We start from the raw sequence: 20,798 nt of genomic DNA, 5'->3' as shown, positions 1-20,798 counted from the left end.
ATGGAGGGCCTACCTGCCACATACATACGTGTGTGCATATACACGTGGTGCCCACTGCCCCTCCCTCCCCCCTTCTCCAGCAGCCCTTTGTAGGCTGGAATTCTGCCAGCCTGCAAGGGGAAACGTTTCTCCTTTAAAGGAAAAATCCATGGTTTTCTCCTTTAAAGTAGAAAAATACGGATTTTCTCTGGCAAATGGAAAACCCAGATCTCTAATTACCCAGAAAATCCAGTAATTACCACTTTGAAAAGCTCCACTTAACTACACATGCAATAAGGGCGAACTAAGTAGGCTGAGAAGCACTACTGCAGTTCACTTTATATGTAAAACGCATACAACAAGGTTTAAGGCATCTTTTGCTATTTAAAAAATGTTCTAAAGTCACCCATGTATACTGGCAGCTTTAGAATGCTTTAAAAGGTAAAAATCATCACTTGTATAGGCACCCATAAATTATGACTTAGAAAATGGGCTTAACATATATGGGGTACACAATTAGCTTTAAGAATGATAATGGGTATGAATTTGGCTGTTAAATAAATATAATAACTGCCTATACCACATAATGCTTACCTTATTTGTTCCTTTAAAACTGAAGCCTGTAGGAAACTGGGTTGTCTCAAGTACTTGAGATGCTAACCCTGGCTGGTCACCATAGTAGATCCACGGAAGATACTGTCGCCTAGAAATAATTAGATTTTGTTTAATATCTAGGAATTTAATGTTTATTGTTAGACTTTCATTTTTAATACCTGTTCTATGAAACCACTCATATTGAAAAAAATGTGTGGATAGATACATTTATAGAAGAGGTAACATACCAGAAGGATATTGAATGAACAATGCCTAGCCCTGCTGTATTTGTGTAGATATACTGGAACAAACCACATGCATCAGTACTGGCAGAGCTTAAAGAGTTCATATTCATAACACACATATTTCCCAGTGCTTGACATGAAGTTAGATTTGAATAGAGCTGCAAAGAAAAATTAATAAAAAAAATTATATTTAAGGTCCATATTTTCTAGCATGGTATTTAATGTTCTGAGACTTAACCATAAGGCTCTTTTTTCTCTCCTGCACTGTGTCAAAAACTGGTCCAATTAATTAAAGCTGAGCTAATAACCAGTAGCAGCAGCAGCTACAGTAAGAAAAAAAATCACTGAAGATTTAAATTAAAAAAAAACAACCACTAGTACATATAAACGAGACTTCCTTTCCTTTTTTGTGTCTCTGTGAGGACGTATTTAGCAGAATTTACAAATTTGTTGCAATGTGACAGGCCACATTGAGTGCTTCTGCTATGCAACCATGTGCCTTAGCACCCATGCCACCCCAGCACCCATAAGTGGGACTAGAACTCCAGAAATTATAGCTATACTATTCATGTTGCTATAGTTCTAGAACAGCAGTTTTCAACCTTTTTTCATTTGCGGGCCCCTAGAAATTTTGAAGAGGTGTAGACCTCTTTGGAAATTCTGAATGATGGTGCAGACCCCTCTGAATTGTAAGTGTGGATATTCACATACTTTTGATTGATCATAGTTATCTTTCATGGACCCTGTAGACAGTCTGCGTACCTCTAGGGGTCCATGGGCTACAGATTTTCAGCTACTGTTGCAGGACTTCTAAATCTAACACCTTAATAATCATTAAAGATTTGCATTTAAATCTTAACTGTCAAAAAATATTACTTTATGTAAACTACTCAGAGTCCTCACATTTAACACCATTTTTTAGGATAAATCAAACTCAAGACCTACATATTCTCAAACTTGTATTTTTCTTCTGGGAGTGTATTCAAAAAGGATTTTTCACTTGATTTGGAATAAATTTCCTATACACATGTACAGTTCTCACTAGCACTGAGTATTGCCTGATATTTTTAAGATTAGTATATCTTCCCCGCTTTATATATACTGCTATCATAAAGTAAGTTTAAAAAAAATAAACACATTCATTACCAAAAACTGAAGTCCTATGCATGAGCTATTTCAAAACTTAGATCAGAGTGCTATTTCTCTGGAGTAAAATACAGGAACATACATGTTTAAAGCATATTCAAACTCACCCAGCAAGCAGCTGCTGATGCTTGTAGATTTTTTTGAAACCATGCTGAAGTCACTGTTATACCCTGTAAATAAAGGAATGTTTTAGTGCTCTTTATGAACTCTGAATTGGACAATTAATTAACACAATATGTCACAGTCTGAAAAATAATATAGTGTGTCAATTGGAAGATGAAGGATTTGGCACAGTTTTCCTGACTTCTAAAAGTTTTATTCTAGAGAAAGATCAATTCCAAAGGAAAAGTGTATCTTTTGATGATACTAAACATGTCAGCTATGGCAAAATTGGTTCTATTTCAACAGGTTACATTTTGCCTAAGACATAACTGAATCAAGGAATAAGAAAAAGACACAAGCTTCTGACCAGCATGTTGCTCCATAGGGGCAGACTTCAAGGGTAAGGGTCTGGTTATATGGAACAGCTTGAAAGTACAGGAACTTATTTGCTGAAATTTGTTGTTTTACTCTTGGCAAGCAAGGTTCTTTGGTTAGATGTGGTATCTTTTATTAGACCAACTGAGTAGTTGGAAAAACATTCTTTAGCACTTAAGGTATGCTATCATTTATGTAGCAGGACAAAACAAAGCATGGAGAGTAACTAACTAAACTGACTTTGCCTCATGTGTAAGGAAGATAGATGAAAGTACCAGCGAAGAGAAAAGGTATCACTTACGTTAAAATCAGGTAACAGAATGCTATCTTTATTTAAAAAATACTTCACAACAAAAACTGCACACAGTATAAACACAGACAGCTTTATAATGTTTTAGACACAAAACACTTACTAGCTGCCCATAGCGAATAGTTGCTACTCCCTTTGGAGGGAAGTGTCCGCTGCTACTAAAACATAACCCCCCTGTCTGAAAAGACAAAATTAAAGAGGCATAAAATGTACTTTAGAACAAATTACATAAAACACTGTACAAGATAATTTTCTTCTTCCATATTTCTGCAGAGACTGCTTTGTTATACTTACTAAAATATTTGGCTCTGAACAGTCACAAGACTTGCTTACATTGATGAATGTCTGTTCACATCTTGTACACCTATAAGTCACATAAAATAACTGAATGAAGCACCTAAAGATGGAGTTAATGATGGGACTTCAAATGAAACTGACAGTAAAGTATTTACTTCTGATAAGATAGCAAAGTATTTGTTAATGTTAGATTAAAATACGTTTATTCAGTTTTGAAGAGTTTCCATAATTTAAACAAGCAGTAAGGACTGCATAATTTCTTCAAAATCTCTCTCTTAAATTCTGGTAATGCCATTCAGCTCAAGTAAACAAGGCCAAAAGTTTTTTTTTATTCACAGCAAAACACTTAGGAGAGACTTGTACCCATTCCCAATGAAGTCCACAGGAGACTATCTATCCATTGTCTTCAATGGGAGCTGGATTGGAATCTAAAAAAAAATAAATATTCCCATCTAATTCAATTGCCATTCATTTACCATAAAATAAAACAATATATTGTCAAGCTAAGATCTATTTCTGCTCCACAGCGAGTTAGAAGATACATTAAAGATTTACAAATTTAGGATTCTGGTCCTGCAGGGTGCTAAGTGGCTTCAACTCCCACTGCATGTAATGAGTTTGGGATTTTTTTATTTCCCTTTTTAAACTACTATAAAGTAACAGGGATGGCCCTAGTATATTCAGTAAAACATTTCCCTATTTTCCCTATTAACTAGAAGTACTAATGATATCCAACAGTTTTATTCTGGACAGTGTTCCATTTAAAACAGATTCTCTCTCTTATGAAGACTCATAAGACAGATTCAGTTATATCACTCTGAAGAACCGAGGGCACCTACCTATTTCCTAAGACATCTGAAGTAGAAAAGGATTGTTCACTTCCATCACAGTGTATACATAATGCTTCTTTTAACAATGTTCCATTAACATCCCTTTCCACTACATGAAAAAAAATGTAAACATTGACATGTTAAACAATATTCCCTGCAGGTCAAGAACCTATGTACAAAAATAATGCTTAAAAAGAACAAGCCTAGGGCAATCCTGTTCTAATGTTCTATTTATTTCAGACTGCATTTTCTAAAAATCTGAGGCCATGACTTAGTTAGCTAAGTTAGACACATGTATTCCTTGAATACAAGATGCGTTTTTCCAATACTGAAATATTTCTTCAAAAAATGGCCTGTACCTTTAAGGTATGTAAAGAAAAATACTCTTAGATGCACCACTGAAATTATATAGTTCTAAATGTTTTTATTTGATTTTTTTTCTAATTTTGAGCCAGAAAATCTAGGCATGTCTTAAATATAAGGGTATACTTGATGAACAACAGTATTATTCTGCTATGCAGAAGGCAGGGCAGGGTGTATCTTATGGGTTACCTCCTCCAGAGAGGCATGAACTTTTACTAGGCATTTAAATTAATTTAACTATTAGTTTTAACAATAAACTTTGGACAGAAATGAAAAATGTTTCTTGAAACAGTCCCATATCTACTTCAGCCCTGACCCAGAAAGACCCCCTCTGCAGGACTGAGAAGATTATATACTAAATTATCATTTGCTTTTCTGATGAGATGGGCAACAAAGATGCCGAATAATACCAATTAGGGGTGGTATCAGATGCAATAAAATACCTCTCAATTGGATTGTTAGTACACATTTCACAAAGACCATCAGACAGTAACAGTTTTTTTTTTATTACTATTGACATTCAAATGGATATTAAAGGGATGGATAAAAATCCTACTTTTTAACTCCTCCCAGGTTAAAGTTGGATATTTTGCTGCATCTGAATTGTTCTTAGCTTGTTCACATAATCTACCAGTTGCTGCCCCTTTGAAACATTTCCCCTTTGAACACTCCCATGTTGACAGTTCAAAATGAGTTGGCTCTGGTACCAGAAGGAATCTCACTCCATTAGCACAGACCTTTACAGAGGCTAATGTACTCTGTTTATCAGGCAACACAGAGCTCTGTACTATTGTGACTAGGGTCCCTCTAATATCTGAGCTGTCTCATTCAGTGCTTGATTAGCCATTTCTACACTACACTGTAGTGTTCAGTGCAGACATACTCTCAGAGGTGAAAGGCTCTGTATTTTAGTGAAAAAAACACTGAGTTCTTCTATAATTTTTGTTTTCTAATTTTGGGTAGAAGCTGTGCACATCAAGTATGCATATATCACTGCATTGTATGCCACTTTACACTGTATTTTCCTTGCACAATATACAAATAAGAGCTAGATGAAGGGCTGAGAAATATTTTCATAGTCAGTAGGGTCGGAAGGGACCTGAGCATATCATCAAGTCCAACCCCCTGCCATGGCAGGAAAGCGGGCTGGGGTCAAACGACCCCAGCAAGGTGTTCATCTAACCTCCTCTTAAAGACCTCCAGGGTAGGAGCCAGCACCACTTTGCTTGGAAGTTGGTTCCAGATCCTAGCTGCCCTGACAGTGAAGTAGTGCCTCCTGATATCTAGCCTGAATTTACCCTCTGTCAGCTTGTGACCATTATTTCTAGTCACTCCTGGTAGTGCTCAGGGGAACAGGGACTCCCCCAAAGTCTGCTGGTCCCCTCCGACTAGTTTGTAACAGGCCACTAGATCCCCCCTCAGCCTTCTCTTGTGGAGGCTGAACAGGTTCAGGTCCCGTAGCCTCTCCTCGTAGGGCCTGCCCTGCCTTGCTGCCCGCTATCATGCGAGTGGCCCTCCTCTGGACCCTCTCCATGTTGTCCACATCCCTCTTGAAGAGCAGCGCCCAGAACTGGATGCAGTACTCCAACTGCGGCCTGACCAGTGCCGCATAGAGGGGGAGTACCACCTCTTTGGACCTGCTTGAGATGCACCTGTGGATGCACGACAAGGTGCGGTTGGCCTTCCTGACTGCATTCCCACACTGCCGGCCCATGTTTATCTTGGCATCAATGATGACTTCAAGATCCTTTTCTGCCTCTGCACTGATGAGAAAGGAGTTCCCCAGCCTGTAGGTATGCTGCTGGTTCTTCCTCCCCAGGTGTATAACCTTGCACTTGTCAGTGTTGAATCCCATACTATTCTCGTTCGCCCACCCCTGTAACCTGTCTAGGTCCTGTAGAAGTAATTGGGTTACTTGACTAGAAAAAACAGACAAAGACCAGACGTGCTGATACTGCTTAATTCAAATGTTCTGAGATAAGGAATCCGCATTCCTTGGGTTATCTTGATATCTTGCCCTGTGTATTCCTGCATGCCTTGGGATAGCCCTATGCACAGATAGTTGTTTAAGTAAACGTTCTAAGTTTCTGTGTAATTTACTATTGTTTTTCTTTCTTCAAGGTGTATTTTTTATCTCTTTCTCTGTCTTTAGTATAAATACGCTTGTAAACTTAGAGAGTCTGAGAAATCCTTTGAAACAGACAAGGGTGATTCCCCTTGCTGTATGGAATTCTCCCTGTGATCACAGTATAGCTCTAAATAAAGCAAAGCTGGCTCTGTCAGTTCTGATTCAACCACAACGCGAAGTTTGATTTCTTCCACGGTCCGATTGTAGCCTATTCCTTCCTTCTAGTGTGCCCACATCCCCCCACATCTTAGTGTCATCAGCAAATTTGAAAAGGGTGCTTTTTAGCCTCTCGTCCAAGTCACTGATGAAGATGTTGAACAGTGCGGGACTGAGGACCGACCCCTGTGGAACCCCACTGCCTACATCCCTCCAGGTCGAAAATGACCCATCCGCTACTTCTCTGGGTGCGGCCCTCCAGCCACTTGGCGACCCATTTGACTGTGTAGGTGTTGACACCACAGTCCCCCAGTTTTTTAACAAGAATGGGGTGAGAGACAATGTTGAAGGCCTTCTGAAAGTCCAGAAAGACTATGTCCACTGCTACCCCTGCATCTAAAGAAGACTATGTCCACTACTACCCCTGCGTCTAAGGATTTTGAAAAGAAGAATTTACTGATGCCGAGGAGAAACTTCAAAACTATCTTCAAAAGAACTGCATACTTAAAATTTTGCAGTTCCATTTCAATAAGAATAAGCAGTCTTAGGCAGGATTAAAACTAGAGTTGTGGTTAGTTGGCCCAACTCAGAGGAGAACATGTTTTGGATTGACCCCAAATGATTATTATGTTGTTAGTATTACTTCAGCGAAAAAAAATAAAGGAAACTTCAAAATGGCCTCTCATTTCAAAGCAAAAAAAATGTTTTTAATTTTTGGCCAAAATTATTCATGAAATTTGGCATGAATTAAGAAGTTTCCAAAATAAATATTTTACTAAATAAGCTATTTGTCCAAAATGTTTCAACTATCTCTAATTATGACAGACACAGATCAATAACAGCAAAGAAGTGAAGTACACAGTAGTATACAGACACAAATAAGACGTATACACATTTATATTTTTAAGCATGGTTGCAATTTTTTCCCATTATTAGCATTTTACTCTTCAGACTGAATAACGATTAGATAAAACAGCTTTTCCTGCCACGAATGTACTTTGTGGGGGTTAGAAAGGGAGACTTAAAAACCAAGATTGAAAAACGTGGATTAACCTTGAATTGCATCAGCCTCCTGTTTCTTATTAATTTGCTAACTGAGCAGAATGTGTTATTTTGACAAACTCAGATATCTAAAATCAACACTAACATTTATACTACACATACATTTCTTACCTAAAATTTCATTGTTGAGGCATTTGCATTTTCCTTCTGTAGTTAAGCCTTTAGGACAAGCAATACAATTCCACCCATCTTCAGTAACTCCATTCTAAATAAATTTTAAAATAGTTATAGAATGTTTTATTTAAAAATAAGCCTACTAGGACACCTGGAAAAATGTCCAACATATTTAAGTTATCTGAGAGAGACATTGAGGCATTATTCAGGCTTAACAACCATAAAACTGTCTGAACACAACAAAGATTTGTTTTCAGTAGGAGTTCATTCAGATGCATGGCTTTGCGTTTTAGACTCTATGTGGTGGGTGGTTTATAAAGTGATGAGTAATTAGATATAAAGGGGGTTTTAAAACCTTTTTTTCCTTTGCTTTAAAGATGTTGAAATGAATTAATCTGATCTTAAAAATAAAGAAGTAATGGTTAAAAGTGATTTGTATACAATAGAAAGAGAATATTTTCCATTAAAATCATGATATAATACTTGGCTTTTGAACATTATATAGCACAGTCATTCTTAACCAGACGACCATGAGATCCTTTAAAGGGTGCCACTTCCTGTTAGTGCTATTACAAGTGTGCATACAGGATTCACAAAATTAAACTAGATTATTTCAAAAAGGAATCCAGTGTTAAAAACATTTTGACCTGATGTGGTCTTTCTGAGTTCTTTACAAGCGAAGAACTGCTCTAATATTTTTCTGTAGTCAAAAAACAAAAAAAAATAAGAGCTGGCATTTTCTGAGGGGTGCCATGAATCTCTTGAAGTGTGTTGTGAGTCTAAAGAGGTTGAGAAACACTGATGTAGCATTAACACATCTAATGTCCAAAAGCCTCTAAAAGCATTTGACAGTATGAGAGAATGGGCAAACCAAAAAATCATTATGAAAAAGCTTATGTTTGTCTAGTCATTTATTTCCACTGGTTTTTATTATTTATTTGATTACTGCAATGCCTCAGAATTCTACTCAGAGACCCCACTGCAATATACACTGTACAAGCTCAGACAGTTATTCTAATGCCTACATTAAGCATAAAGAATTTTTGTTGGCAATGGCATTTTCACAAATGCACAACTCAAAGCATTTAAAACTAGGAAAGTCAATTTTTGGCATGAAAGACAATGTGCTAATACTACTTTTACACGAAGTATTCCCCATTCTAGTTATAAAGCATGAAAAATTGTTTTAAAAAACCATAAATATGACTTGTGATGATTTGTGTCTTATAGATGACTGAATGTAAGTTGCAAACATGAAGAAATGAAAAAACACTGCTGATATAACATAAAGCTTAATTGCTAAAGTAACATTGCTAAAGTTAAATTCTCAAGTCAAATCATAATTACATATATTTATTTTTTGTCTTACACTAGCTTATTTAATGCTTTGCAAACTATTTAAAATTGAAAAAAAAAGATTGTAATGCTACATCAAAACACACAAAGCTTAATACTTACTACATTTTCGGGGCACTTTTCACAAGTAACAGATGGCCCACCATTATTAGAAACCATCTTGAATCCTGGTAAACATACACATGAAGTACCTAAAAAGCAAGGGATAAATTTTATATTACATATACTATTCCAGTATTGCATATATTTGTTAGGGTGACTGTATTTGGATCTTGGGGAACACTGAATTTGCAGCTATATACAAGGCTATAGCCTATGGCCCAGCAAAGCTGCTAAGCACAAGGCAGAATAATATAGTAAAAGTAACATTGCAAGATGCTTAGGCAAGGATTTTCCTAACAATGTGATAGTATGTAGGACACATAGCTCATTGTGTAAGGAGAACAGGATGCAGCCCACCAGCTATCATAGAATCAATAAGTTGGAAGGGACCTAGACAGATCATCAAGTCCAACTCCCTGCCATGGGCAGGAATGAGCACTGGGGGTAGGAGGGTTAGGAGATAAAGCAGAAGCAAGACCTTGGAGATGGTGAAGAAACCGCAAGTGACCAGAATAAGCCGAGGTCATGGTTTTAGGCATGTGCTCATAGCAAAGACATGTAAATAAGTGAAATCCATAGGCAATTCTATGCTAATGAAGTAAACAGAGGCAGAGCTTAAGATAGGAGGGAATATGGGTGGAATAAAGGAGAGACAAAGATGGAGTAAATGTTAATAAGTATGAACCACGGTGTAAAAATGTAGAAAGAACTAATGTTTGTGGCTGCTCCTCAGTTTTTTTGAGAGCTCGCCCAAAGCTGTCTCCATTTTGAATAAAGCGGTTGCTAACAATGTGTGCTGGTGTTTGCTCTCTGAGCAATTGGATCATCATCTCCCTAGTCGTCGGGCGCCTCATGGAGTCGGAGTCTAACAATATTATTTATACTAGTGTAGCAGGGCACTAGGATGCCTGCTACTGGCACTGGTAATAGGGCTTGGCTGCCAATCAGCAGGGCAGCACAGCTGAAGGTTGCTTAAGCAACAGATTGGGTCAGCTGACTGAAAGGGGGCAGGGCCTGGCGAGGCCAGAGTCAGTCCCTCTCTGACAGGCTGAGAAGCAGGAGCTCTGCTGCTGAGCAGAGCTGCTTGAGCATCTGTGTGTTGATGGGATGGAGAGGCCTCTATCATGGAGGCTTGATGGAGAGCCAGGGTGGCATGGAATTATATAGCCGGTAGGCTGATTTTGTGTTACAGCTGGAGGGTTCAGGGCTTTATGTTTGTTGTTGTGATGTTTGTGTAACACCAGAGGACCAGGTGAGGCTGTAGGGGGAGGAGGTCTCAGGGGAGCACCCTAGCAGAATGGGGTGGGGGGGGGTCCCTGGTAGTGTAGAGGATGCTGTGTTTTGGGGGGTGCCCACGGAGGGCACAGCAATTGGTGCCAGAGCTGGCACTGTGGAGGAGGCATAGTTTTGAGGTATCCTGACCCTGGCCCCAGTGGGGTAACCTTGGGAGGAATTATGGGGTGTCCTGACCCCAGCCCAGTGGGGGCACTATTGGGAGTAAAGCCCAGTGGGGTATATGACCCAGAAAAAGTGTCAGGGGGCCAGGCATGGCTACAGGCCACCTGAGCCCCAGCGTGGGCGGGCATATTGGGCAAACTCCAGAAAGAAGGGGTGTGCCCATCAAGAAGCCTCAGAAGAGGGCGGGCATGCGGTTAGAAGCCTGGAGAGGGTGCGTATACATTGGAGAGCCCCCGGAGAAGGGCAAGTTGACTGGGAAGCCCCTGAACAGGGCGAGGGCAAATCTAAAGAACCCGGAAGGGCAGGGTGAGCAGGTAAAAGCCTGGAGAGGGCGCGTATACCGGAAAGGCCCCGGGGAGGGCACGTACACAGAGACATGAGACTGTCCGGAACACTGGTGAGGCTTGGGCGTAGTATTGAGGGTGGAAGGAGCCACGCAACGCCCTAGGGTGGGTGCACCAAGAGATATCCGTATAGGGCAAGAGCGCCAAGTCTGAGAAGCCCAGGAAAGGCAGCCTCCCATTAATATTACATAAACAGCAAAGACGTGGCGGGCAAGATGAGGGTGCTGGAGGGCAACTTGGCACAGTAGGGGCGCAGGAGAGATCACGGCCACTCCTGGGCCCTGCCCCGTGACAACTATATACGCATAATTCTGGATTGAATTTATTCTAAAATTTTTAAATGTATTGCATGATGCTGGACTTCATTAAGAACATAAAAACTCATCAAAATATGTAACTTTCCAAGCCATTAAAATACACTCAAACTCCTGATCAGCAGTATTATTACTACTTTTTTTCTTTTTTGGAAAGAGTAGTAGTCAAAGTTATGACCACCCTAAAATAACTCCTCCTCAGCTGTTCATCAAAATCATGCTGTTCATCAAAACCATGTACTTTTTAAAAATTCCTCTCTTCCCTGCTTCCTATTGATTGAAGATTAATATATTGCACTATTGTATTGGGAATACTATGTCCTAAGAATAAAAATGTAAATTTAAAGTTTAAAACCATTTAAAAAGAAATGCTAACCAGACGCACCAAAAACTTAGGTCTAGAAACAGTGACATTGTTATAACAGGATGGGAAACATATATTACAAATCAATGAAGCAGATCAGGAGTGTTCAACCTGCATTCCAAGGAGCCATTGCACCTGGCCTGTGAGGCTCCTCACTAACTGGAAAACTAGTCAGAGCCATTAATATGCCAAATCCTCAAGCCTGGTAGAACCTAGGCCACCACCATACCTGCAGCCTGGACTATGCTTCCCATACTCCCTTTCCCCCCTGCAGGGCCAGACTCAGGGGAGCACCCTAGCAGAATGGGGGGAGGTCCCTGGTGTCTGCCCTGAGAGCTGGATGGGAACTACTATCCAGACCAGGCATTGCCCATGAGCTCCCCTAGGGAAAAATGTTGAACGTCACTGACCTAGACTGTTACATAAAAATAATACATCAAAGTTTCCTGGGTCATAGAACCACAGCTTCTGGAAGCGACCTGAGGTCATCTAGTTCAAGCCCTGCTCAGGGCTGGATCCCAATGGATTAATCCAGAGATGGGCAAAATACAGCCCACAGGCCAGATCCAGCCCAAAGGATTCTATCTGGCCTGTGGCAGGTTCCCTGTCCCTGCCCAGCCCAGGATTCAGCCCAGGCGCACATGGCACGGCAGTGGCAGAACAGCAGCCAGACTTGGTTTCCTGGCAGCCCTCATGGCAGTAGCTCACTCTGGCAGGCTGTTGCTGCCTGTGTCTCTGCTGCTGTCACCACTGCTGGACCCAGCCCTACTACCTGGGCACCCTGGCCCATCCACCCTGCATCCACTGCAAGGGGTGCTGGATGGAGCAGCTGGGTGGAGTCTCCATGGAGATCAGCCTGGGACCCCCCCACAAGCAGGCTATGCTCAGCTGGGTGGATGGGATGGGGCTGCAGGCAGGCAGGAAGCAGCATCTAGAAGCAGGACTGGCAGGCAGGGCTAGGGTGGGGGTCACGGGGCAGTGGCAATGCAGGGTTGGAACAGAACTGTGATCTGCTCCCTGCATATCCCTGTTCTTCATCACAGGGATGTGTGGGGACTAGGTCATGGCTCTGTCTTGTGCCCTGCCCACCCTTCCCTCTCCAGGACACTGCTCACCACCCACCTGTGGTGCCCTCCCATTTGTCCAATGCAGTGCACTGAATGGTTTCCATGCAAACCAATGGTTTCCATTGCCTGCCTTGCTCACATTATCTGGCACCCCCAGCAGGACCAATTGCCTTCCCTCCCCTCCAGTACCTCACTGAAACTCCCTAAAGAGCCCTCCATCCCAAATCATTGTCTCCCTGCCCCTGGATTAACCCATGCCTGCTCAGTGCCTGCCTATTCTACTCTCCCAACTGCACACAGATGGAGGCTGTGCTATCGCTTTGGGCCACCTGCTCATTGATGCCAGGTGTATAATTATTATATTTGTATGACAATTTCAACCCTTGTATGAACTATAACAGCAAAAGTGTTCACAATGTATGATAATTTTTGAGGCAGCTAATTGATACAGCAAATGCTAAACCCAAGTCACCCTCAGGGAGTTTCAACTGACTTTAGAGTTTGCTGCCAGCACTTTCGTATGACCAGGGATCCTGGTTTTCCCTGATTTAAAAAATAAATAAACAAACACAAATTTTGCAATTTCTCTGATAAAACACCCTGGAAAATCTGCAATTAAAATGAAAGGCCACTCATCCCCCCCAGTCCTGCTGGTGCCCCTCATTCCTCCCATGGTCCCCTGGTCCTGTTTGTGCCAATCACTGCCACCCCCAGAGCCCCACCCAGCCCTGGCAGTGCATGCAGCAGCAGCGAGGGACACAATGCCATGGTGCTGCCCCTGCTGCTGCCTCATGCAGAGGGCATGTTGCTAGGGCAGCACGGATCTTGCAGCAACAAAGAGATCCCTGCATGATCCTGCCATTTCCTGAATCACTGGTTCTCACCTGCTGGGCTGCGGATGCCCCCGGGGACGGCAGCAGGGCAGGAGCCTGAGCGTGCAGTGTGCAGCCTGCACCCACCCTGCATACATATCTGGGGGGGGCATGGGTCCTCCCTGTTTCCTGGAAGTGCACGTAGTGGTGGGAGCTGGCCTCATCATGCTCACCTGCCAGACAAGCTTCAGCCCTGTACTGCTCCCCACAAAGGCCCTGTGGCCATGCATTGCAGCCCAGGGTCACATGCCCCATGCACTGCCTGGCTGGGACATCAGCACCAGCCCTGCCCTCCCTATAGGAGGCCTCAATTTCCCCATCCCTACACCTACTTGTAGGAGCTGCTCTCCAAGCTGCCCAGCAACTATGTGCACACACATTCATGTGCTGTCCCCTCCTCCACCCTCCTCCTGCTCGCCCCAGCCCGCCTGCAGAGAGCTCTTCCCAAAACTGCAAAACCCACAGGTTTCTCCGATAAAAATGGCAAATCCATATTTTCCACCGGTAAAGTGGAAAATCCGTTTTTTTCTCCATTTTCCCGCATGACCCAGTTCTCACTCACTCCCTGGCTAAGTTACAGTGAACAACGTAAAGTAAGACGGCTTATTTACATACTTATGTGCATATTTTCAGCGTACACTCGTTTTTCAGCCAATATAATAATCTTGAGCTTCCAACAGGATAATTTCATTTTTAAGACCCGGCAATGCTGTGCCGCTGCGGCGCCCTCCCGGGCAGGACCTGTTCTCCCTTTTCCAGCAGCTCGAGGCCGCGGCGCCCCAGAGACATCTCATCTCCAGGGCTCCCCCGACGCGGCCAGGGGCCGGCAGCCGCACGGCAACTTCTCCGCCCCTGCCGAGCCCGAGCCCGAGCCCGAGCCCGAGGGCAGAGGGCGCGGGCGGGGTGGCGCCTTGCACCTCACCGCTCACCCGAGGCGCTGCCCCGCTGGTGCGGCCCGCACGTCCCGCACGCCAGGCTGGCGGTGTCGAAGTAGCGCGGTTCGCCGCAGTCGCGGGGCTGCCGCAGGGGCAGGGAGAAGCTGTGCCCGACTGAGGGCCCCGCGTCCAACAGCAGCGGCACCAGCAGCGCGACAGCGGCCCAACGCCCAGCTATCGCCATGGCTACCGGGATCCCGCTGGGGGGAGGTCCCTAGCGAGATGTCGCTGCAGAGCGCATGCGCGCTGCCTGCAGCCATCAGGGCTCCCTATAGGCCGGTATGCAAACCGCCCATGCGTAGTGAAACCTGAAGCTAGCACGCATGCGCAGTTAGTACCGGAACTGGAGTACTGAGAGTCATACGCACCTCCTCCTAGCAGGAAGCGGTTGGAGGCTCGCGTGTCTGTTGGCGGGAAGGTCAAAGGGGAGGGGGTCGCGCCTGCGCGGTACGACGAGGCATCTGGCGGCGCCATCTTGTCGCTGCCTGACTCGGGCGCGGAGCGACGGGACGGTTCCTCGCGCCTGTGTAGTGGGCGCTGGTGTGTACGGCGGCGGAAGCCGGCTGCTCGCGCTGGGCCGCGTCGCCTGCTGGGTCGGAGCGGGGTGGGGCGGGGTTCCTCGGCGGGCGGTTGCCCCACGCTTGCAGAGGGCCTGAAGCGGGGGAGGGCGGGAACGGCCTGTTCTCCCCGCTGGCCCCAGCGCCGGCTCTCGGCCTGGGCGGGAACACGGGATGCGCCGCCAGCTGGCCCGGGCGGGCCGAGGAGCGGAGGACGGGGGCGGCGGGAGCCCTGTGGCGGCGCACGGGAGCCCGGAGCCCGGAACCTCGGGCAGCAGGAGCGCGCGGTCGTCGCGCTGCGGGAAGGGGACCTGCTTCGGCGTCGGCCACTTCTCACACCAGCCCCGGGAGCTGGTGCTTCGCTGCGTCACCCGCTGGCTCCTGTGTGAGGCTCCATCCCAGCGGCTTGCTGCAGAAAGAAGGATGGGCGGCCCAGCTGTGGCACTGCGGGCCGGGCCCCGTTCCCGTGCCAGGAGATCGTTGCCTGTGTTGTGAAGTGGCATCAGAAATGGAGCTTGAGCTACACAAGGTTTTAGGCTTTGAGCCAGTGGCTACCTGGGGTTTCACAAAACCCTTCCTGCTCAGTCTCTCTCAGACTCCTTCTTTGAAGGCTTTGTTCAAGTGTTGATATGTTCATAGGTATTTAAAGAAAAAAGCTTTCTGAGCTACCTGTAGCTTTGTTGGGTCATTCATTTAAAGCACTTGATGCCTTGCATGCACTTGCAGCTGCTGGTTGTGCGGATGGATGGCTAGTGGAAGTTCATTGGCTAAACTTGGTTGTTTTTTTTTTAAATCCGTGGGACAATTTGACTTTCACTACTGTTGTGATCTTTGATGTCTGGTTTAAAGAATAGTAGTTGTACGTTAGGCCTGTGATGTATTGCGGAAATCTTGATAGTTATCGCCACAGAAACATCGCTGATTCTAGGGTGAAGACAGAATACTGGGTAATAATTGGTATGGGAATGCAGAAGGGAAGTAGAAAACTGTTGACATATGGCTGACCACCACATGAAATGCAGGCATATGGATTTGATTTCGAGTTGAAGGTTTGTTGGGAAAATTGGCTTTACTGTTGAATCCTTCCTTTGCATGTTGGCATTGCCATTTTACTGACTGAGAAGATAGCTGTACAGATGTGGGAAGTTCTATATCTAGAACTGTGACTTTCAAACATGCAGTTGTCTGGGCTTGTAGCTGTTTTTCCAAAACAAGGATGCAGAAATTTTAGAAACAGCACTGGATTTGCCGGTCACAGAAACATTTTTGGTTTTATTTCTTTTCTTGTGCTAATTCAGGTGAAGCAATGGGCTATTGTGGTTATGAGGTGGCTGTGCAGAGCTGTCTTTTCCCTGGTCTGTCACACTTGTTGCTGCATAATGTTGCAGTATGCTTGTTAGCCAGAGTTTATTATTGCTAATGATATGATAGTAATTCCATGCATAGGTTTACCTTGTTTCTGTAGGGGAATATGTTATATATTATATGACTTTCATGCTACAGGAATTGTTTAAAGATCAGGATAAGTCTGAGCTTCTCAAAGTAGTGTTTTTGGTTCTGTGACTGAAGGACAGTAGATATTTGGGGGGAAATACAAATGAGTTTAATTTGTAACTTTCCGTACTCCCCGGAATTTCTGCTTGTTGAATTGTTTTGGCTCTGTCTTGTGGTTTTCTTCATGATGTGTCTTCAAGAATAAACTGGTGGTGAGTAACATATTCTGTCATGCACTTCAAAAGCAGGTGGATTTCAGAAGAATTGGACGTTTAATGTAATCTTCAGTGGGACTTATGCATCTTTCAAGGACTAAATGAAGAGGTTTTTCCTTTTACCTTATTGGCCATTGTTTCCTGTGAACAGTTCAGTGGCACAATTGATGATCCATTAATCTTGGCATGTTTTCATCATTTGCAGAAGCAACTTTACCTTTGAATATTTTACTTCTAAATGGATTCACAGGCAAAAGTGCAAGGCATAACATTTTGCTGAATTACATTGTCTGACTTGTATTTCTCTTGGAACAAGGAAGGAATCCTCTCCATAACAACCAAATCGTGGTTTCATTACAGTGCTTGGCTATTAATATTAGCCATTGATATGGATGTACAATAGCAATGTGGCACAGTATTTTAACCAGATGTGATATCAGCCATTAATTATGTCTCATTTTCTTTCCACAGTTAAGTTGATTTTACAGAATTTATCAGGTCTTCCAAGCAGAACCAGGTAAGCTGCCTAAAGGCTAACATTTTTCACTGAATATTGTCAAAAGACCACACAAAGCCATTTCTCACAGACTTTATGACTGGGAAATAGGAAATGCTTTCCTGAATGCATTTGGCTGCTGCAAGAAGAGAGACAACGTTGTATTGTTTGTTATATGTACGCATTTGTAAGCAGAACTGGTTAGTTGGTAGACAACGTGTCTGAGAGCATAACATTCGTTACAGTCACTGAAATGCTTTCTTTTGGTGACGTAGGGGTTTTTTTTCTTCTTTTTTCCCCATATCTTTTATTTTCAGATTTTTCAGTGCTGTGATAGCAAGTGCCTCTAACGAAAAGAGGAGACTTTGGTTCTTAGTATCTCTGACAAGTAGCAGCCATGCCAAGGAAGACTTGAGACGGTCCTTATTTATCGTGGATGGTGAGGAGTTGACTCAGGTGGATCTTGTTGCCTTTAGATAGGGAATATTGACAGATTGTGCATACTTCCAGGTGGAATAGCTAATGGTTTTGACTAAATCTACTTCAAGATTAAAACAGGATTCAATGATTGTGGTGAACTTGTGAGCTTCTTGCTTGATTTCATAAAGCTTGATTGAATCATGGATTTTCATTAAAAAGGTGTTAGTTTAAGAGCTTAGATACTGTGATAGATGAGTACTAAAGACGTGCTATCATGTGTACCTTTTTGTCTGCAGGTGATTTTGCTGTGAGTTGAGCGCAGCATGGCTGTAGTCATCCGTTTACAGGGGCTTCCTGTTGTTGCGGGCCCTGCAGATATTCGCCGTTTCTTCTTGGGATTGAATATTCCTGATGGAGGAGTGCACATTATTGGAGGAGAAACCGGGGAGGCTTTTATTATTTTTGCAACAGATGAAGATGCACGACGTGCCATGAGCTGTTCAGGAAGCTTTATCAAGGACTCCCGCATAGAACTGTTTCTCAGCAGCAAAACAGAAATGCAGAATACTATAGAAATGAGCAGGAAAAGATTTGATCGTGGAAGAAGAGAAACCACATCTGGGTCTAGACGAACAAGTCTTAGTAATTCTGGTGCCTCAAGTGTCGGCAACATTTCACATTTAGTTGCAGCTATTACAAAAGGAATGAGTAAAAGTCCATCAAATCATACAGATGCTGGCTTCCATAGTAATGGTACAAGACATGGTGATTCAAGTGTAGCAAACTATAACCAGTCAAGGAAAGAGTTGCATTCAGGTAATCTTTATTTATTTCTACGAGGTTTACCTTACTTTGCAACTGAAGATGAAGTACGTGTTTTCTTTTCTGGGTTACGAGTGGATGAAGTGATCTTCATAAAGCGTCGGAATGGTCTGAATAACGGAAATAGCGTAGTAAAATTTGCTACACCTAAGGATGCCTTGGAAGGACTTAAACGTAATAAACAATACATTGGCTCAAGATTTATAGAAATAAGTCCAGCCCCAGAGCAATGGATCAAATACTGTGATAGAGCTAGCATGAAGAATGAGATTGAGATTGAGATGGAAATGGATCCCTTTTTAAGTAAAGAGCATTCTCCAGTGAGAAGTTCACACTATATACATTCAAGGAAGCATTCTCATTCAAGATCTCCTCCAAGGAGACAAAGAACACGAACACGGTCACGGTCACATTCGCCTCATAGCCAGGATTATTGGATACACTTAAGAAATCTGTCTACAAATCTTGAGAAGAGAGATTTGAGAGCTTTCTTCGGAGAGCTGGATATATGTAGTAACCAAATCAAGTTTTTAACAGACAAATATCAAAGGAGAACTAGAGATGCTCTTGTGATGTTAAAGAGTGAAAGAGATTATCAAGCAGCTTTGGGATTTCACAGGATGGTTCTTTTCAACCGCGCTGTGTACATCTTTCCTATTTCTAAAAGATCGATGTTGAAACTAATTGAATCTTATGAAAAGAAAAGATCACAAGAAAGAGATCGGCCTGGGCAGACTGTACTGGAAAAAGGTTACCGAGAGGGGCATGCTGGCCCTAAAATGTGCATCTATATAAGAAATTTTCCATTTGATGTGACAAAAGTTGAAGTGCAGAAGTTCTTCGCAGGATTTGCTATTGATGAAGATGATATTTACTTGCTCTACGATGACAAGGGAGTTGGGCTGGGGGAAGCATTAGTGAAGTTTAAATCTGAAGAACAGGCAATGAAAGCAGAAAGTTTAAATCGACGAAGATTCTTGGGAACAGAAGTGTTACTAAGACGTATATCTGAAGAACAGATGCAGGAATTTGGTATAACTATTCCAACATCAGCACCAGGTGAAAAGGTGCACGGTCATTCACAGGCGTATGACAGAAATGAGCATTCTCGTCCAGTTGGCTCATCATCTGGACCACCACAAGGACCACCTCAGCATTCGTTTGGTCCTCCTGGGAGCTTTAGGCAGGGTCCTGATTTTAGACGCCCTCCTGACGATTTCATGTGTCCTCCTGAGGATTTTAGAGGTCCCCAACATTTCATGGACTACGGTGGTGATGGCAAACACTTTGGGAGAATGGAATTTGGAAACAGGAACATGGGTGGCTATCCAGAGGGAAGATTTATGTTTGATCCAAGTTTTGGTGGTGGTTCTGATCATGGAGTACCTATCCAGCTAAAGAATTTACCTTTTAAAGCCACCCCTAATGAAATTTTGGATTTCTTCTATGGCTACAGAGTCATTCCAGAGTCTGTTACTATACAATATAATGAACAAGGATTACCTTCAGGTGATGCCATTGTTGCCATGACAAATTATGAGGAAGCAATGGCGGCTATTAAGGAACTAAATGATAGACCAATTGGCCCACGCAAAGTTAGGCTCAGTTTACTTTAAAGGTTAATTGCCTCTAAAATGAAAAAACCTAGACTTCACAGTATTGATGAATTCTTACTGACAATTCTGTTATTGGAAGAAGCAGAATAAACTATTTCCATAAAAAAAGGAAGTTGTAAATAGTGTCAGGTTCAGTTTTCCATTTATAGTTTTTGGTTCAAATTGATGTTTGTAAGGTAAGACATCTTGGCACTGTATTAGGCTAACTTCCTTTTGTGGTGGGGGAGAGCCTAGTAATCTTACTGAACTGTTGATTGACTTTTAATACCAAGATAAAATCTTGGAGCTGTAATGCTTTTGAAGATTTTTAGTGTGCTTTCATTTCACGGTCCCATGATTCTTTATATCTTATGAAAATATAAGTGCTGGCTAACTGACATAAGAGACAGTTCAAATTGGATAACTAATGTCATCTTCATTAACAAATTACCTTGGGTTTTTATCAAACCTACATATATAGGATAGATAAACTGTAAAGATGAACAAATTCCTTATGTGCACACTGTTAGTCTTCTTTGTTTTCCTGTGGTCACAGGTACCTCAAGTAGTTTCGTGTTCAGGTTAGCCAGCCTTACAACTTTTTTAATAAAATAATTTGCAACTGACTTCTTGGATTACTTGTTGAAACTTTTTTACACTTACCCATCTCAAGTTCACTTAAGTTG

The 20,798-nt window shown here is 42.9% G+C and overlaps 2 protein-coding genes across 3 annotated transcripts in view; one reads left to right on the top strand and one right to left on the bottom strand.

Moving 5' to 3' along the window:
• Positions 1-14,769, bottom strand: part of TMEM67 (transmembrane protein 67) — a 52,089-nt gene extending 37,320 nt beyond the window's left edge. The window contains exons 1-9 of one of the 2 annotated variants that reach the window (XM_090040331.1): positions 14,508-14,769; positions 9,160-9,248; positions 7,699-7,792; positions 3,888-3,987; positions 3,046-3,115; positions 2,855-2,929; positions 2,072-2,134; positions 822-976; positions 574-682 (exon numbers count right to left, since the gene is read on the bottom strand). In XM_090040331.1, the coding sequence (XP_089896457.1) occupies positions 574-682; positions 822-976; positions 2,072-2,134; positions 2,855-2,929; positions 3,046-3,115; positions 3,888-3,987; positions 7,699-7,792; positions 9,160-9,248; positions 14,508-14,697 (945 nt within the window). In that variant the 5' untranslated portion in view covers positions 14,698-14,769. Of the gene's footprint in view, positions 1-573; positions 683-821; positions 977-2,071; positions 2,135-2,854; positions 2,930-3,045; positions 3,116-3,887; positions 3,988-7,698; positions 7,793-9,159; positions 9,249-14,193; positions 14,478-14,507 lie in introns of those variants that run through there. The other variant, XM_090040333.1, reaches the window with a different exon arrangement.
• A 177-nt stretch (positions 14,770-14,946) lies between these two features.
• Positions 14,947-20,738, top strand: RBM12B (RNA binding motif protein 12B). Its single transcript, XM_090040328.1, has 3 exons — positions 14,947-15,053; positions 17,251-17,296; positions 17,992-20,738. Exon 3 carries the CDS (start codon positions 18,019-18,021, stop codon positions 20,131-20,133), a length of 2,115 nt encoding a protein of 704 aa, XP_089896454.1. The 5' UTR covers positions 14,947-15,053; positions 17,251-17,296; positions 17,992-18,018; the 3' UTR covers positions 20,134-20,738.
• The last annotated feature ends 60 nt before the right edge of the window (positions 20,739-20,798 follow it).

This window comes from Crocodylus siamensis, chromosome 3, assembly GCF_052110815.1.
Source record: "Crocodylus siamensis isolate JL-2025a chromosome 3, ASM5211081v1, whole genome shotgun sequence".
Classification (NCBI taxonomy): domain Eukaryota; kingdom Metazoa; phylum Chordata; order Crocodylia; family Crocodylidae; genus Crocodylus; species Crocodylus siamensis.
This window is presented reverse-complemented; position numbering and strand designations above follow the sequence as displayed.